This window comes from Trichoplax adhaerens, genomic scaffold (assembly GCF_000150275.1).
Source record: "Trichoplax adhaerens TRIADscaffold_13 genomic scaffold, whole genome shotgun sequence".
Lineage (NCBI taxonomy): Eukaryota > Metazoa > Placozoa > Uniplacotomia > Trichoplacea > Trichoplacidae > Trichoplax > Trichoplax adhaerens.
Window position 1 is genome coordinate 449152 of NW_002060955.1, and position 19389 is coordinate 468540.

The following is a 19389-nucleotide window of genomic DNA, read 5'->3' on the forward strand; positions in this document are numbered from 1 at the left end:
CTTGGCCAATCAATCAATCGGTCTCTCGTCCACTTTCGAAGGGCTACACCATCCTAATGCAATCCATTCGTAGCCGCGTAAATCGCTTGCAATTCAATAACTGCAAACAAGCAATGAAATCATATTTCTTCTCTCCACCTCTCCTACAGTATCCATCGTTGTTGCTCATGTTGTCTTGATTGAATATTTAGCGAACATCAATGGCTATCATTTCCACGAGATGCCTTTTGCAATGGCTTTCTGTCATTTTACATTGTGTGTGTAGAAAATGGTTTCATTTCTTTTCCCATTTTTTTCCCCCCTAGATCAAGCCAAAGATGTCAAAGATCGAGGCACATTTGAGGCCATTGTCGCCATTCATGCCCATTTAGATGATGATCGTAGTGGTAATGTCGATATTAACGAAACACAAGAGGTAAGCAATCTTTCTTTCCCTTTCTATCATGACAGTCATCATGTTGACGCTAGCCTCCCATGATATTAGTAGTCAATACGTCAATCAATACACCCATTTTGACCTTGATGATGGAGTAATAATAGGGCAGAATCTTGGCTATAATATCGTATTTCTATTCCATGCCAAGCCATTGCAAATAATAATTTGTTCAATCTGCTTAGCCAATCGATTTTAACACCACCTTATTTCCACTCGTCCAAATCATCATCATTGTTGCTCAAATCGAATGCAACCGCCATTTGCTCGTTTTGACACAATACACTAGTTTGCTAATTCTATTTTAATCAAAATCAATGTTAGCGTAATTAAATTCTAAAAATCAATTGCTCGCTCACAACCTCTCGTTAACGAGGTGTATTTTCTATTATAAACTCAATTTGCATCCGTCTAACCAACATTACAAATGATGATTAAAAATACAACATCATGGTTATCATCACTTGACCGATAATCATCATCATTATCCAGTATGTGTATTGGGCACAATTTCTGCTCTTGTTAATTTTCCTCTTGGTCATCTATATCATCCAATAGTTTCTACGCCAAGAATTACACTTGCAAAATGACCATGATCGAGAAGAAACATTGCATGCCAATGATAAATTTATCTCGGTTGAAGATTTATGGAATTCTTGGACTAAAAATGAAGGTAAGATTCAATGAACGACGGTACAACAATTTACAATGCATTAATTGTCATGCAAGCTTTCATGTCGATCCTATCCATCCTTTGGAATATGATTATGACTAGTTGTTTAATCCAACCAGTGGATACTATCCTATTTTCCAGTGATCGTTTGGCGATTATTGATCTTGTTAATACGATAGAGGGTATCATTTCTACTGCTAGTGATTGATTCATTCTTGAAAATCATTGCTAGCATCGTTTCTATCCATTATTCTTGATCGTACATTAATCATCAAATGATCTACGATTAACTAGAATACAGCTTGAACAAGACGAGTCTACAGTAAGTGATGATTGTCGTTTCATTCAAAACAATATCCAATACGTTTATCGTAGTTCTTTCCCCTATCCCCCCTCACCTAATTTATCAAGCAAGCATCCATCCTTCCACTTGAACTGCCTATTGCTAATAGCAATAAGATTGATTATGAGATTGTTCAGGCTAATCCGTTTGATCATTTTGATTTTACAAAGCTCGTCAAAACGACTTTTGTCGTTACTACGAGTTCAATCTTAACTTGAACTTTTTTGATTTTCTTTTTTCTTTATTTTTGCTCCATACCGCAAGTAGAAGCGTAGAATGTCCATGATTACAATTGAACATTATTTGAAAGCAATTGATGCTAGTCCTTGTTCATAATCATTTCGGCACCTATGGATATTACTGTATATTTATTGGACAATAGTAACGACAACAACAACGATTACAAAGTGGCAACTTGGATAGTAGTTAGTGTAGTGTCTGTGATTGAATTCCTGCACTAGGCGGCTAGGCCATGTTGATGCATGAATAAATTTGGACCATACCATTTCAATTCTTATTTTGCCTGCCAAGAGTGTTTGTTGTAAAGCATCGGTAGAATGATAACAATTATCCTTTCTCTTGAAGAGTGGGGCAAATGATGGCCTAGTTTCGATACAGTTTCCATTGGATGGATGAGTTCATAATGGGATTACTGTGATTTGCTGCTGATGGTGAAATTTCCAAAATATTAGATGGATTCCCTTGCAACCTTCCATTACCCTCCGAAGAGGGGGAAAAAAAAAAACATTTCTCTTGATCAAACCTTTCCAAGTCATGATGAAATGTTGTCAAAGATGCTATTGATAACAATTCTAAATAGTTATCACGAATACTGAATTACTTTGATAATGTACCCCGAACGAGTTGATGATGTCCATCAAGTACGGGATATCCTTGACGATAATCATGTTGTATCTCAACACCAGCCCATTTTGCGGCTTTTCTCTCATCTTTTCAATGGCTGTCCAGATTAACCCTAATTTTCTACAGTATACCCCCGACATCATCATTGGACTAATCCATAGCGTCCACATGTTATAAATGGAATTGAATTGCCCTTGTATTGCAAAAAAACAGAGATGCCAACTTAGGCTATTGATTACTTTTAATGTTCAATCCAATTGATCATCATGCAATATCATAACATGCACCCAACTGCTTTCTTTTCCTCTTGACTACCCTTCCAGTGTCAATAAAATCTCTCATTAGTTTTGTTCCATGGCATTTATTTCCTGTTGATTATTTTTGCTCTTGATCGATATTTTACAAAGTGGCAGACATAAACCTTTTCGCTTAAAAAATTCCCAATGTGTGGACAAGGTTACAACGTTAATAGCAATGTATAGTATATATATTTATACTGTATATTAAAAAAAAAAGGAAAAAAAGAACATGAACCCGATAGCTTTTCACATTAGACCTTATTGATACAATGCAATGGTTTTTATTTTTATTTTCATTGACTTGAATTACAATATTGTATTTTGTTTTATCTTTTTTACTCGCATCCTTTTGCAATGTTGGAAGAAAGAGTCGGTTTGAAGGACAAAGTTAAACAGGAAATTGAACATGTCAATAACCAACTGTGCTCAAGAATTTCATTTGTGTTAAATCACCTTATGACAAACAGGACGATAACAAAAGTACTTTGTCTTCCAACTCTCTACATTATCCACAGTTAAAACAGTAGCAGGGGGGATGATGGAGATCAAATTGTCTCTGTCGACCTACAGTACGTCTATGTGTCTTCAAGCTAATTTACAACAGCAGATTAACCTCTTTAAATTTGTCCATTCATAAATGGACGACAAATTGCCAGGTTAACTACAGTACTTTCATGTCCGATTGGAGAGAGAGAAGAAGTGATTTTTTGAATCTTCCATTAGTAGAGAGATAATATTGAATCTCCGATTGGAGATGCCAGAGATGAGAAAGTTTTCATCTCCCGTTAACAGATACACAAGATGATGTTGAATTTCCGATTGGAGGTAGTAGATAGATCAAAAGAGATAATTGTATCTCGAATCGGAAAATGATGATAATATTGCACCTGATTGGAAATGGAAGAGATCATTCTGAACGTACAGTACTATATCAATTCAACAAAAATGCCATAGCAAGCTTGATGGATATCTTGCTCTACTTAATTGTAAACTAGATGGAGTTTACTGGCCTGAAAAACAGAAAACCAACTCATGGTGTTTTTACATAAGGGGAGAATGAATATGAAGAGTATCTCCAGTTTACATTGCACCAACACATTTGTAGTGGGTAATATAAAACTCAATCTTCTCTTATTCGTCTTCATTTTCTCTTCTTCTTATGTTTACAATAATCATCACCTTGTCCAACATTGCTTTTGCTATCTTATGGAGATTACAGATGATGATGTGAGAATTGTTTATCCTTAAAGCGATAAATATGCAAGAGATAATCGCCATCTTTACTCATCCATTCTATTCTATCGATGATGTCCAATAAAATTGGACATCATCAACTTGACTATCAAGTTGTCAAGGAAAGAATGAGGCTAACTATTCTAATGACCAAAAATTCAATAATGAAAAGGGTACCCTAAACCCTAATTTGATCAGGATTATGGACAGACTGTGACACTGCAGTATTCATCAACGACTTACAGTCAATTAATGAATGATGATAATTATTTTATCAAAATAACAACTCGACACGCACATACTTGTACATGGCTAGAAAAGATAGATGCCTTCCTTCCCTGGCTACAGTATCAAGTGCAAAATAATGTCCTACAAAAATGTCGACGATTCCTTCACTAAACTTAATATTCGTAATGACTTTAATTGCAATTGCTTTTGAATAAAGCGCTCCATTTCGCTAGTCCTAAGCGATGGCGTTCGATGCTTGAAAAAGGTTCAACTACTTTGATATTTTCCTCTCTAGTTGCAAACTTATTTTAGAATCCTTAGCTATGGCGTTTGATCCTTGAAACAAGGATTACGCTTTCGTAGTCCCTGCTTGAAAGAGGTTCATCGACTTTGATATTTTCCTCCCTAGTTGCAAAGTTATTTTAGAATCCTTAGCTATGGCGTTTGATCCTTGAAACACGGATTACTCTTTCGTAGTCTCTGCTTGAAAGAGGTTCATCGACTTTGATATTTTCCTCCCTAGTTGCAAAGTTATTTTAGAATCCTTAGCGATGGCGTTTGATCATTGCAACAAGGATTACGCTTTCGTAGTCCCTGCTTGAAAGAGGTTCATCGACTTTGATATTTTCCTCCCTAGTTGCAATCTTATTTTAGAACCCTTAGCGATGGCGTTTGATCCTTGAAACATGGACTACTCTTTCGTAGTCCCTGCTTGAAAGAGGCTCTACTACTTTCCTATTTTTCCACCCTAGTTCTATCCTTACTGACGATATTGATTGCATTGCAACTTGAATTGGGTGGGTTTAAAATGATCAAAGACTTTATGATCTCTACAACACGTTTACTTTTGAAGGATCCTACTTGGTTAGCCTCCTTTTGCATAGCAAGTCCATACGATATTGGATGACATTGCATCAACATCATCATCATGTTATGCTTGAAGATAGGATTCAATGACAAACGATTAGCCTTTCGATGAATAATTAGACCTATGTTGAATGCTTCTGATTCTTAAGTATGTAAGAATATTGACCATTAAAAGGTTCGATAACCTACTTAGTGGAAAACATTCCAGATGTCATGGCTATGAATGTGCAATGGAATTAGTCATCATTGTACAACATCATGATGGTGAAGGTCTTCAGGAAACTATGGACATTTAATAAATCATATCTAACTTAACCAGATACAATATGATCCGCTGTCATTAAGAGAAACTACGCGTATCTAATTTACATTCGTGATTTGTATTGACCATAGCGTAAAATCTTCAAATCATGAACTCGATTACTATGAATTCTAGATATTAGTAACTCCATGAAGAGATCAAGTAGTTGTGGCGACTATGGAGAGGGGAAAAACAGGCAAACTTGTCATATCGTCCAATGTCAATATTTTATTGTACTCGTTTCTAAAAAGAATTGATCTTTCAAGAAAGAGTCAATATTGGAGTCTATAAATTACACTCTTTCCAGGCAACCGAAATTCAGGTGCAGAATATCATCTCCCATTTTAATCAAGTATACCTGCCCTATGTTCAATAATTAATCAAATACAAGGTATTGACCCAAGCTGAGATCTTTATCATTTCCTCATTAAGAAAGAAAATCACCTTGTCAACATCCCAAGACTGTATTCCATGGGACAATTCTCCACCATTGGATTACAATATTACGCTTTCATATTAAATTAATCAATGCAGAATTTCTTTGTTTTACCTCCCTTTCTCCGATACCATCTGTAGATGGTTTTAAATTAATTTCCATCACCTGTCGTTTTACAACACATGGATTCTATTTCCTTCAAATCATCGACACCGTCATGGAGACAAACGTGTACGTAGGGCATTGAAATAATTTACTGGGGACGAAAGGGAAAAAAACAATTTAATGGCGCTCTCTTACGGAAATAAATGAATTGTTAAGAATAATTTGATTATAACTTGACTTGCGCTAGCGTTAGAGAGAATATTGAATAAAACGAATTCATCCATGATTGCGGAAAGAAATGGATTGCTATGAGTAGAGTAAACATTTTGCTTTCGCTACTGGTAGAGAAAACGACTATTGGACACGTCCATGATAAAAAGGGAATGTGCATTCTCCACTTGATTGAATTCATCGATGTTCACGGAAGTAAGCTGATTGCTACTAATAGAATGGACAATAACTTTATTTTGGCTACGAGTAGAGAACAATATTGTACAAGTCTATCATCAAAGGGGAATGCTAATCATTCAGTAAACTAAATCCATCTATGTTGGCGGAAATAAATCGGTTGTTACGAGTAGAAAGACACTAGCTTTACTTTCGCTACCAGTAGAGGAAATAGTGGACAAGTCCATGTTGGAAGAAATGAATCGGTCGCTATGAAAAGAATGACAATAACTTTACTTTCGCTACCAGTAGAGAAAATAGTCGACAATTCCATAAGATGGAAGACTTTAATCAGTCGTTATGAATAGAATGATAACAACTTTACTTTTGCTACCAGTAGAGAAGGACAAATCCATGATGGAAAAAATAAGTCGGCCGCTATGAATAAAATGATGACAACTTTACCTTTGCTACCAGTAGAGAAGGACAAGTCCATGATGGAAGGGGAAGGGGTATAGCCGTACTTTCTGTAGACTAAGCGATCGATTGGATACCTCCATGAACTGAGTTGGAATTCATTTTAAAAATGCTATAAACTAGACGAATTGATTCTATTACATTGCAAAGTATCCATCGACAATAGAAATCGATAGTAGGACTATACAAGGATAGTAGCAATCGATCACTTTGGATTATTTTACTCCTAGTTTTGCAATGGTTATTTTTCTTTCATGCTTTCATGACATGATTACTTTGCGTTAATGAAGATTGTCTTCTATAATACTGTTATAATGGAGTCCAATGACATTGGGGCCATAATCATACAACATGATAAGCTATAAGCGTAACTTTTTATATCGTTTATCCATCACAAGATTGATCGTATCGATTCTATGTCATTGAAACAACAATCATGGATGTTATTCTGTCTATCAACATGGGAATTGTAATGGAATTGGATTTGAACTTGTGTACGCTATGCTTACAAAGCATCGATTAGTCAAAAGATAGTTCTATCTCTCAACATCATAAGGGGCAAATTTCATGCAACAAAAGTCAACATAGTCATGATTTTCACGATAGGGAGGGGAATAGAACAGTTCGACGATCGCTGACATCATTTATTATTATTTTACCAAGTGAAAATAATAATTCCAATATAAAAGAGTAAAAAGAAACAAGTCGAAAAATAAATAATACATATATCAAACCACGTCAATCATGGATCAACATAATAAATAGGCATTGAACAACGTTGTGCATAATTTAATTGGGAAAGTATCAGTTCCATAGGCATATTTTGGATACTTTTCAAACTTGGATAGATGATGAAAATAAGATTTAGTGGCTACATACTCTTAATAGGTTATTGCCTTTGCTAATAGAATGACAAAAGACATTAGACTCCATGTTACATGATTTCTTATAGAAAATCTCAGTTACTTTGACATAATCTGCATACTTTTAAAATTGCAGTGGATGATAGAATCATGACTTAGTGGGTATATACTCTCAATGGGTTATTGCCTTTACCAATAAAAGTGATCAAAGACATTAGACTCAAAGTTATATCATGATTTATTATTAAAAGTCTCAGTTCTTCTGACATAATTTGCATACTTTTGAAATTGCAGTGGATGATAGAATCATGACTTAGTGGGTACAATGGGTCATTGCCTTCGGAAATAAAATGATTAATGCACACTAGACTTCATTAGACTTAATGCTGTATGATTGATTCTAAAAAGGATCACTTACTTAGATGTAATCTGGATATAGTGAAACTTTAATGGATGATGAAAAGATGATTTAGCGGTTACAGTGGGGTTAACCGAATGACAAATAGACATTAAATTAGACTTAATATTGCATAATTAATTGTGAAAATAGCAGTTACATAGACGTAACTGACCCTTGCCTCTGGAAATTAAAGGATAAATAGACATTTTTTGGACAACATTAGACTAAACGTTGTATCATTTTCTTCTAAAATGGATCATTTGCTTAGACATAATCTAGATACTGTTAAGATAGTAGCATCGATGGGTCATTGTCTATGGAAATAGAATTTTGCTACCGTAATTCCAGCAGTCTCAGTCAGCCATATCTAAATTGTATAAACTATTCCAAATAGTGCTCCATCTGTCTATCGTTAATCTCTTCTAGTGATCATGTTGCCAATATCAAGCGTATAAAAAGTATTCGTAATTGTTGGCAATCTCGCTCGCTGTCTTTTCCATGGATAAGAAAACGAGCGCTAGGGAATGCATTATCGCATTTTGGATAACGTTAACTTTTATCCATGACAGGTTAAGAATCAGTTAGTGACTGAATTAAGTACTAGGAAAGGATGGCACATTAAATATACCTATGCTATACTGCAGATAAATTTCTTGTGCTACTCTAGATGACACATACAGGCATATTGCACTGTAAAATGATCGACTACTAAAATGAGATAATAATGAACCAAATGAATCCACTGTAGAAAGACAAAATGATTTTTGCAGACGAGATTGACGAAAGTATTGTGTCCACGCTCTTCCATGCAAATTGAATCAATTCTAAAAGATAAAATCATGATTCTGCTTTTGGTATACTATCGTAGGAATGGTAGGGAAAAGTGTTAGTTTATATAGTCTAGTAGGAAGGAATCGAAATTTTGGAATAATAATTAGAATAATTAAATTAAATAATTAATCATCCCTCAATTTCTACTCTTAACAAGTACAGTGTTATACATATGTAAATTGTTACTTTTATTAAGTTGGAGATAAAAAAAAAAATCAGTTTTAAAGCATTTACGCAAGAGATGATTCAAATATTGGGTAGACATAAATAGAGATAGAGGACAATTATTTCCCATCAAGTGAAATGAAAGTACATCAACTTAACTAGTAATTTATCTTAGTATGGGAAGATCTCGTTTTTTGCTGGTAATTCCCGTTATCATTAACATAGCTTTGAGTTATTAAATTCAATTTAAAAATGCAATACCGCCTTATGTAGTCAATGGTAGACCATGCTTTTATACTACTATTACAATGCTGTCTTATCTATTGATGTCAAGGAACTAAAAATATTAACAATTAAGTAACTTTTTATGCTACATAGCTTTACGCTATTGGATAGCATAATAAAGTATCTCAATTCTTTACTCTACTTCACTTTAGATTATATCTATTTTTATATTGGATATTACTTGTATAACATGGGATTTAGTTTATTTCGCACTTCTTACTTAATTAATCCACTTGTAAAGCAGTACTATTGTGGTTTTACTTTATTGGGTAGTATAACGACCTATTTCCATTGGCTATTCCAGTTCAGTCCATATTATATCTATTTTATATCGGATCTTACTGGTATATGAACATTGAATATTGGTTTCTTTTGCAGTTCTTACTTAATTAACTTGGAAAGGCAATACTGTAGTAGTTTTACTCTATTGGTTAGCATAACGACATATTTCCATTCGCTATTCTAGTTTTGCTCATATTATACTTATTCTTATTGTTATGAGATATGGCTATTTCCATTTGCTATTCTAGTTTTGCTTATATTATATTTATTATTATTTTTATGAGATATTGCTTGCGTATGAATATTAGATACTGGCTTATTTCGCAGCTTTTACTTAATAAACTAGTAAAAATAACACTGTGGTAGCTACTATGGTATTCAATAAGACTGATTTTATTCTTTTCAGCACGAAACTGGTCAAGCGATGATGTTATCTTTTGGCTTGAATGGTCAATTGGTCTACCGGAATATTCCAATATTTTTGAAGAAAAACGAATTAATGGTAGCCATTTACCAGCGTGAGTTATTGATATCGTATATATGTAGATAAAAATGGGAATAAACGCGTATAGTACTTGTACATTGCTAGACTCTAAAAATTAAATAGTAGATATTTGTCGATCTGAAAACACCTCTTCATCATTTGGAACTTTCCTATAGGCTAGCTACAAATCATCATAGTATAATTACGTCGATATTGGGAATAAAAGATTTACATCATCGTCAAAAAATTACCCTTCGTGCTATGGATGTCGTTTTATTCGGACCACCATCAGGTAATTTTAAATTCAATTATGACAATAGTTATTGCACAAATATAAACTTTTCTTTAACAGTGAGTTATGTAAACCGCTCTATTAAATAATAATTAATCGTATATGGGTATTATGTCTTCTTTACCATTAGGATCTAACCTAATTAAAGATGGTATTGTTACCATATCTCTCTTGGCAGTTATCATTGCAGTAATTTATTCTAATGTACAACAAAGAAAAGTTAGGAAACAAAGAGAGCGCATGCAAAAGATGTTAATGGATGTAGAATCTTTACAAGATGCTGAAACGCGACATCGTGATACTTTAAACAAGTAAACTATTATCACAAAATCACTTTTTTTATATTAATAAATTAGTTGGTTTCTTGATGATATAAATTTCAAATACCTAAGTAGTTATCTTGCTGTACTGATAATTTGTTCTATAGGCTTAATCAAGCTAATGAACAGCAGCAACATATTCTAGCTGAGAAGAGAAATATGGAAAATCGCTTAAAAACCGAAGTAGATAACGCAAAGGTAATTTATCCTAGCCAATTTACCTTAAAGCAGAGTTTAGTGTGTACATCTTGTAACTGTTAGTTACGTAAGATAGTTAACGATGAAACTGTTTCCTTTTCAAAATATTGAAAAAACTTGGTAAAATGTATTAGCATATTTACATAAGATTACAATAATATGGGAAAGAAGTTTCGATATTAAGTACCGTTTTATTATACTCTATTCATGTAAAACGACTTTTATGTATATAAAAATTTATATTATCCTATCCTATTCCTACAATAGGCTGCATAATAATACTAAGATGTTTCATTTTAGGCGGAAGCAACACGGTTGAAAGAAGAACGAGAACATTCTGAAGAACATAAGGTTAAACTTATGCTTGCTGAAAAAGAACTGGAACAGGTATGATTAGCCATTTATACTAACTGTAAATCATAATTAATTTTATTGATCAAGATTATGAATAAAGTTTTCTGTTAAATTTCTCATAGCTACTTATGTTATTAACATTTTAAGTATTGATGTTGTTTAATAGGTTCGTGAAGCATTGGAAAATGTAGAGAAAGAACTGGAATGGAAATCATGGAATGCTCCTGCTAGACTTAAAGAATTGCTGCGAAAAAGTTATGATATTGAAGAGCGTTATTATGACGGATTGGAAGCATCGACTAACCAACAACTCCAGCTAACTGTAGAAGAAGTAAGTGTCTGTTCTAGTTATTTCATTTGTAGAGATATAGTAAAGTTATCCCTACCGATGTCATTTTTACAGTACTACACCTATGATATACAATTTTAAAATCAGTCAAGGCTGCCATTAGAGCATAGTGTAACTAGTACTAGTGTATTTGCCATTTTAGTAATGCTACTAATTAATTTTCAACGATTCAACGATTAGTCCGAGAAAATACAAAAAATGTATAAAAAACGAATGGCACTACTTGGAACAGTGCGTGCTGTTCATGGCAATCAAATGAACGACATTGAACGTAAAATATTATCTGCCAGGTATATTTAGCAATAATGATAACAATAGGATACGTAGATTATATGTATGTGTAGGTATAAGCCGTGCGTTATAATTTCTAGAGTATCCTTCTATAAGTATTTATAAATGTGTAGATTATGAGCTTATCTTAAAGAATACCATTATACTTAACAATTAATTAATTTAGTATCGTCCTCATAATTAAGAATATCGCCTGTAAGAACGATAATGAGATGAGAACGATACATTGTATTGAGAAGGAGAGAACAATATTACCATAATGTTCTCATGTATTGTATTTGTATCGTTCTCATGAACGATAATAGTGCCTGTTTAATGGCAGATTATCTTATCAATAATGTATCTTAATTATAAAAATTTTTAGGAAAGCCTTGAATGACTACAAAATTTCTGTTGAAGAAAAATCGAAGCGATGGGATGAAATTGAGTTAATTTGTGGATTTCGCATCCGTGATGATTCAACCGTACTAGTTAAAGATCGCTTTAATGATTTTAACCGCTTATCGCAAAGTAAAGATAGCTATAGCAGCAAATATACTGATGACTATGTTGCAAAGTTACAATATGTAAATTCTGGCTCATTTAGCTCCGGTTCAAGTGGTGCTTCACAAAATGAATTGACAGATTTAGTAAAAGCTAAAACAGAGACTAAATTAGAGCGCGATAATGAAATATATAAAAACGAAAAAAGTAAAGATTTATTGGCGGCGTCTCTACCACTAACATCTAGGGGCCATTCATCGAATACAGTAAATCGGCCAAACTCGGTAATCCATGATGAAAAATTAGACCATCATAATCGTACCAGTCATTTACCACATTCAGGATCACAGGAATCATTTTTAATTTCTAGCAAACATAGACAGCCTGGACAGGGCAATGATACGCACAATGCTACAAATGATAATGGGAAATCATTAAAAAATAGACGCGTTAATAGTGTATTAGAAGATGATAATGAAAGTGTAAAGTCATTCGCTACTGATAGTAGTACTTCAGAGAAAAAGAAAAAGAAAAAGAAGGGCTTTAATAAAATTTTTAAGTCATCATAGTTGTTAACACTACAAACTATATGTGATGAATATAACAATTTAAAGCGTACATCAATATATTTTGCAATAATTTGCTACTTGCTGATGTAAAGATTTTCGTCTTCTTTTTTTATATTTCCAACTAATTCTATGACAGCAAATTATTGGCTAATCTTATAACGCGGTCACAATACTATCATTTATTGTTCATACTTGTAATCTTTATAATTATTTAAGTTATTATCATTCATCACGTTATTTACTAACGCAAGTGGCACTTATCCACTATGATATTGTAACTAGGAGTAAGTTGTGCGCGTGATTGAGGTACTTTGTTGCTGATATAGGTATATCAGTTGCATTTTGTCGAGTTATTACCGTACCTGCGAAAACAACTCAAATTAAAATTGTTGTAATGGAAAATGAGACCTATTTAATAATTTATGGTGACTAATTCTCAATGTACAATTTTGATTATTAGCTGTTACGCTATAAACATTTCACCAACACTTGTTAAGTATAGGTGCTTTATTTTAAGAAGAAAAAATATTGGTTTAACTAAAAGAACGGGTTAATTCAAAGATTTATTAGTTGTTTACTTCTTCATCCGTGACTGCACCATTTCACTTTGGTCAACGTTTAGATATACAATTCCTATAATGTACTATAACTGAAAGTTATTGTTATATTGTACAAATGGCTTGCTATCAATCTTATTTGTTTCGTTACAAAGTTTAGACAAATTAATTGCATCCTTTCTAGATTGTAACAAAAAAATTTTGCAAACTTCTTTTTGGTATACAATGAATTAATGGATTTAATTATCAATTTATAATTGAAATAATTTTTAAGGTCTATTTTTTACACCTTTTGCTTAAGATGAAAATAAAAAATGGCCATAGTTTGCAACTGTTAATGAAAGTGCTTCAACCTCAAATTTGCTCCATTAATAATCACCGAAAAAATCCAATATTTTACGAATGTCAACTACTGCACGTTTGCAATGGTGCTTTTCTACTTAGAATTAAAGTGGACATAGAGCATCTAGTTAAAACAGTAAAGCGCGCGTGTTGCTCGTGTATAACTGTTGCCAATTAATTGACTGTAAATACTGTACTGCACGGAAATTACACATGCTTTGCCGTATCATTGGCATTAGCCGTAAGGGGTTTGAAATTGCAAACAGAATAAAAATGAAAGATCATTAATTGTTAATAGTCTAATATTGCGTCAAGTTACACTGAAAGGACAAAAATTATCATCTCTTCTCTGAATGTATTACAATTATAAAACTTTCCACATAAAATTACACAACAGCTTTATTTGCTAAGATTGTATGACTGGATATTCAAACCGAACTAGGTACAATTGTTGTAAAAGTTAATTGTATTATATGTCATGTATAGTTAGCATTGGCGATATCGATACTATAGCATTGTTTGTTAGCCTAACCATAGTTTTCAATTTTTCATAAAAATATATCATTCAACAATTGACGAAAAAGTACTCAAGATATGAGTATATAATACCATTCATAATTTAGCATTTCATCAATTCATTCACGACTTTCAGGAAAAAGGAGTCAAAAATTATAAAATCAATAAGTTGTACTAACCATAAGTTGATAATATCCTAATAATTGTTGAACAAATCTTATGATATTGACAAAGACTACAATAAATTTAAAATTTTTAATTATTTTATTAGTAGAGTAATCTCTGAGATCAATTTTACCTATAATGGTAGAGAGCTCTCTATGCCAAATACGTATTACATGAAGTTAAAATCGTAATTGAAGATCATTTATTTATTTTTTGCCTCTTCTAAAGAAATACTTTGGCGTTGACATATGGTAGTGATGATCCATACCAGAATAATGACCGTGAAAGACTTCACCAAATCTAGTTTAAACCATTCAACATGAGTTACTACACTAACAATGACCACCCCAATACACGTTTTGGATTAAAGCAATATTTGTATACTGGATTATGTTATAAAAGTACTAGTTATACTACCTAGTAGGATATCTAGCATCAATTGGAACTTTCTTGCAATCATGAGTAGTTTCACTATTGTCTTCATAATTAGCGGAAGATGGTATTTCAAATTTGGCAGTTTGTACTTCGGTATCACTAATAATACCCCTGGAAATGCGGGCGTAACCCAGCCTATATCAAGAGAAAAGTTTAAATTGTTGATAAAAGTTGATACAGGAAATATTACTATCTATCAATTATATAGCTATCAATTATATAGCATTAAAGGTGAAATTATAGCTAAGTATAACTAATTTACTGCATACCTTATCAAATCTCGATAAAGAATATATAAGCACCATCTATCATTGTCTGTCGAGTCAATATCCTGCATTTTATTAACGATAAATTTTAGTAAAGAAAATCGTAATATTTCCGGTATTATGATAGTAACGATTTTGTATTATAGCGTTACATGAGTTTATTAGCAGTTAAATTAAGTAAGGCCTTACTTTCATCCTTCCAACCCTGGTTAGTTGTTGATAATCGCGATTGAATGGCGCTGATGTTACATAACCAAGAAATACGACAGGCAATTTACTATATAAAAATATGATAAATTCATGTAAGATCGTTTATTTACTCAATTCCGTTTAAAATATCGTCATGTAACAACCTTTTTCTCATAACTTGTGCAAGTTTTTCAGCTTGAAGTTTTCTATCCAAATCGTCTCTATAGGGTACGCAAAATCATTGCGGATCACATACATTGTAAACTAAATAATATTGTTATTTCCTTCATGACGTTACATTTCACGATAAAATAACAAATAGCGGACGGGAGTCAATTTTGACTTACCCATCATTCCCCATATGAGTTACAACAATATCGACGAGATCGCCAGAAATATTCACAGTCGATCTTAAAGCTGGCGCTAATTCACCTAGTTTTGAATACAACGAAAACTCAATGTAATATCTACGCACATTATAATGTTTTTTAGAGTTCGAATGAGCATTACCTTGAGGTGATGGTAATAGAAAATGTTCAGAATTAACAATTGGATACTTTGATAACAGCATCGAGCTACAGAAGAAATTTCAATTCGAATATGAGCACATGCTGCAGTAGGACTTCATTAAAATTGGTTAATATTTAGATCTAACCCCCATGTATGATCTCGAGTTGCTGGACCATAGTCCACATACATCCCTAACTTTTCCCCTAAGAATACCCCTAGGTCGTTATTTCCAACAAATGGTCGGGCGCAATCACATTCCATTAAACCAACAAAGTCGGATCCTAGAGTTAGCAGCAATTAGGATTTGATCAGTTTATATGGTTCAAATACTATGCATGCGTCATTGCGACTTTTATGAAAAGATTAATGAAGTAGTTTTGTATTTATAATTACACAAACCTGTATTATTAATCATGTCAACAATTCTGTCAAAGCTTTGCCAACCATTATTGTCGAATCCATAACGTATATTCCATATCATAGCCGTAAATCTTTTTGGCTCATTCTGTATTAAAATTGAAGTGCAAAGTATTCATTTTTAAAATTGCGAATGCGAGGACATAGTTGGCACAAAAATCTCAACTTACTAATGAAGGTCTTTCGTAGGCGGTTGGGTTATACCTAGCTCCGAAACCAATTAGAGAGGCGATGAGGATTAGAAAAAGGCCTGAAAATGGTTCATGTGATTAGAAATTTGTTCACTTTTACTTGATTTTAGTTAATAGTCGATATCATTTAATGAATACATTTATCTCAGATCACCTTTGTGAACGTTCTTATTAAAGGATGTCCAGGGAGATCGTTTGCCATCGTTTCCAACAAGACTTGGAAAAGCTGTACAGCTGTAGCTATTTCCACTCTTTTCTAGCAATGATGATGAGGCTATAGTAATGATACCACATTTTAATAAAATTATGGTTTAATATAACCAATATAACCAGCATGGTATAATATTCAATAAAGAATTATATGTTTATAGGATATGTGTGTGTTTGTGTATTTACCTTGAGGATATTTGTAATGGATTATCGTTAAACCAATGCAGACCAGAATAGCAATGATTTTGTAATGGTAAGTTTCTCTGGTATATTCACCTCCTGGAACAAAGTTAAAAGCAATAGTCCAAACTGTGTATAGAACAAAACATAGATATGTAACCAGAGATAATCCATATGTCCGAGCTGGTGGGCACAGAGTTAATAAATCAAATAGGTATGGCCAAATAGAAAAGGCAAAAACTCCAAGAAGTAGTCCAGCACCAAAGGCAACATAGGTATAGGTCAGATATAGTCCGGTAAAAGCAGCACAACCTACAAGCCACCATAGCAAGGTGATACCAAACCAAGCAAAGGAAGGTGAAGTTACGGGAGTGAACTTTGTTGAGAGGAGGACACCAATGGTTAAGGCCAAAAGTACCAAAGCCCTAAAATATATTAGAATGCCATTGATACTCAATATTCTTAAATGGATGCCGTAAATGGTTATAATGGCTACAACACTTAGTATTATCAACATAGAAATAAATTAATAGAAATCAAGTATTTACCCCCATGGGTACGGCTGCGGTCCATGATCCGGATACGGACGTACACCCCATCGCGCAACTAGGGATGCTTCACTAAAGATCCAATGTATCAAATATAGTAATGATCCATAGCCAAGAGAGACTAATGGCCAAAATGGTTTTCTCGAGTGCTACAGTATTACAGAGATTTACATTGCATTAATCAGTTTATAAGCATAATTTAAAATTGTATTAGCATATATAACTTTTCTACAGCAAAAATAGTTCATTCCAAGTGTACTACTATTTTGGCGTCAGCTAACTTGGCATAACCGTGTCGTTATAATTATTAAATTACAAATTAAGCGTTATTAGAATCTAAAGACAGTCATTATCTAAACATTTTTATTAAAATTTCTTCACATTTTAGGTCTGCAATCGACTATTGGATATTTTATCACGTACTTCAATTAGATGCAGCAATTGCTAGTGTTTACAAACTATCCGCTATACTGCCGTATCCAAAATTATTTTACTATCACAGATCTAATATTAGTAATTTTTGTGAAATATTTTGTACTTTATATGCGATATTCACTTTAGGAGTAGTGGCTTTTGGGGCGGATCTATAAGTGTTACTAACGTTGGATAGTTGCTATACATTTATTATATAAAATAATTTTTTGAAGTTCGCATGGATGCACCATATACCTTTAACGTATGGTCGACAGGGGGATTTACAGTCATTGTTGATCGTCGATCGAGGGTAGCTATAATTCCTAAGGCAATAATAACATTTCTTGCTGATGTATAAGCCAAAGCTGGAATGAGTGATTTAAAATAGACGCGTGAAGCATGCAAGGCTAGAAATCCTAATACTTTACCCCAAAAGGCTGCAGATCTGTAATTAATACGAGTAAACATTTACCAACGTAAGGAAAGCATGAAATACTTGTATTGATCAAGTTCAACAAAACAAGGTTACTTATTGGTATCGTTTTTTTATCTTTCAGTTCTACTGTAAGCTGATAAATTTGTTCTATCTATGCTATACTGAGTAACTGCTAGTAAGCAGATGACTTTTATAATTTGAGCCATGCATGCTATCGCTATCATCGTCACCAGTACCATCGCTTACTGTACAGTACTATACCTATCAATAGCTGATTGCGCGTAGAATGATCCACAACTTGCAAGCATAGCAATTCCAGTACCGATGGAGAAAGCAATCAAACGTGACAGTGTTGTTGGTGCTTCATATGATGTCAGTGCTAATATCATCATTAATCGTAGCACCATTAAGCCATTCAGAGAGTGTACAAGACGTCGAATTGGGCCCAAACCAACAAGAATAGGCGAGAATAAACATACAGCAAATGCTTCATAACCACTAATACCCAATACTTCTAACGGATAGAGCCAAATGGTAGGTGATATACCTTGTAGAAAAGTCCACCATATATAACCTACCAGCGTAATACAACCGATGCATGAGATCCATTGCAAATGATGATGCAAAATTGAAAATTTTGCTAACAACGAGCTACTACTGCATTCTACCTACGATGATACATATACAATTCTAGACATTTAGTGTATGAATAAGCTAAAGCCTGACCTAATATTGTTTCAGCTATTAAGCAACGACCAAAACTGGCCTTGACCACGGTCTCACTGCTCATCGCTATGTGGCTAGTTGATAATGATGGCGTCTACGAGCAATTAATGGACGATGCAAGCGAAAAATGGAGGTTGCCAAGACAGCCAGCTATCCAATCAATCGAGCCCTAATCAGGTGGTCCACCAGCCGTGTCAAGATTACCCATGGTCCCAGCCGAGGCAGCCTTGTTTTTCAATATACTGTATCATACAGTGTTATGAATGATTAGCTACAGTATGGCCCGAATCGCTAGCCCCCGCAGCATGACTGGCAAGATTTGTGGCAACTGTGCCCTATCCAAGTATAGAGCTCTATACTAAAGCACAGAATTGTACCTTGTCTTTATTACAGTATAGGCATAATCACTTGCTTGCGCTGTATAACTCTCAAATCTTTCATCTGCTGCAAAATGCTAACCAGCTTGAGCTCTCAC

The 19389-nt window shown here is 33.7% G+C and overlaps 2 protein-coding genes across 2 annotated transcripts; one reads left to right on the forward strand and one right to left on the reverse strand.

Annotated features, from left to right (window-relative positions):
* Positions 1–322: 322 nt before the first annotated feature.
* On the forward strand, positions 323–10241 carry TRIADDRAFT_15307 (uncharacterized protein; the record flags this gene model as incomplete). Its single annotated transcript, XM_002115964.1, has 4 exons — positions 323–415; positions 992–1106; positions 9879–9990; positions 10133–10241. Coding segments are annotated over 4 exons (429 nt in total), but the record flags the coding sequence as incomplete, so codon positions are not given.
* A 4357-nt stretch (positions 10242–14598) lies between these two features.
* TRIADDRAFT_59992 (uncharacterized protein) lies at positions 14599–18978 on the reverse strand (the record flags this gene model as incomplete). The annotated part of the gene is made up of 15 exons (XM_002116048.1): positions 14599–14692; positions 14810–14962; positions 15097–15158; positions 15283–15370; positions 15630–15714; positions 15793–15857; positions 15938–16073; positions 16192–16297; positions 16380–16459; positions 16555–16674; positions 16797–17215; positions 17339–17487; positions 18008–18197; positions 18450–18762; positions 18915–18978. 15 exons carry the CDS (start codon positions 18976–18978, stop codon positions 14599–14601), a joined length of 2124 nt encoding a protein of 707 aa, XP_002116084.1.
* Positions 18979–19389: the final 411 nt, after the last annotated feature.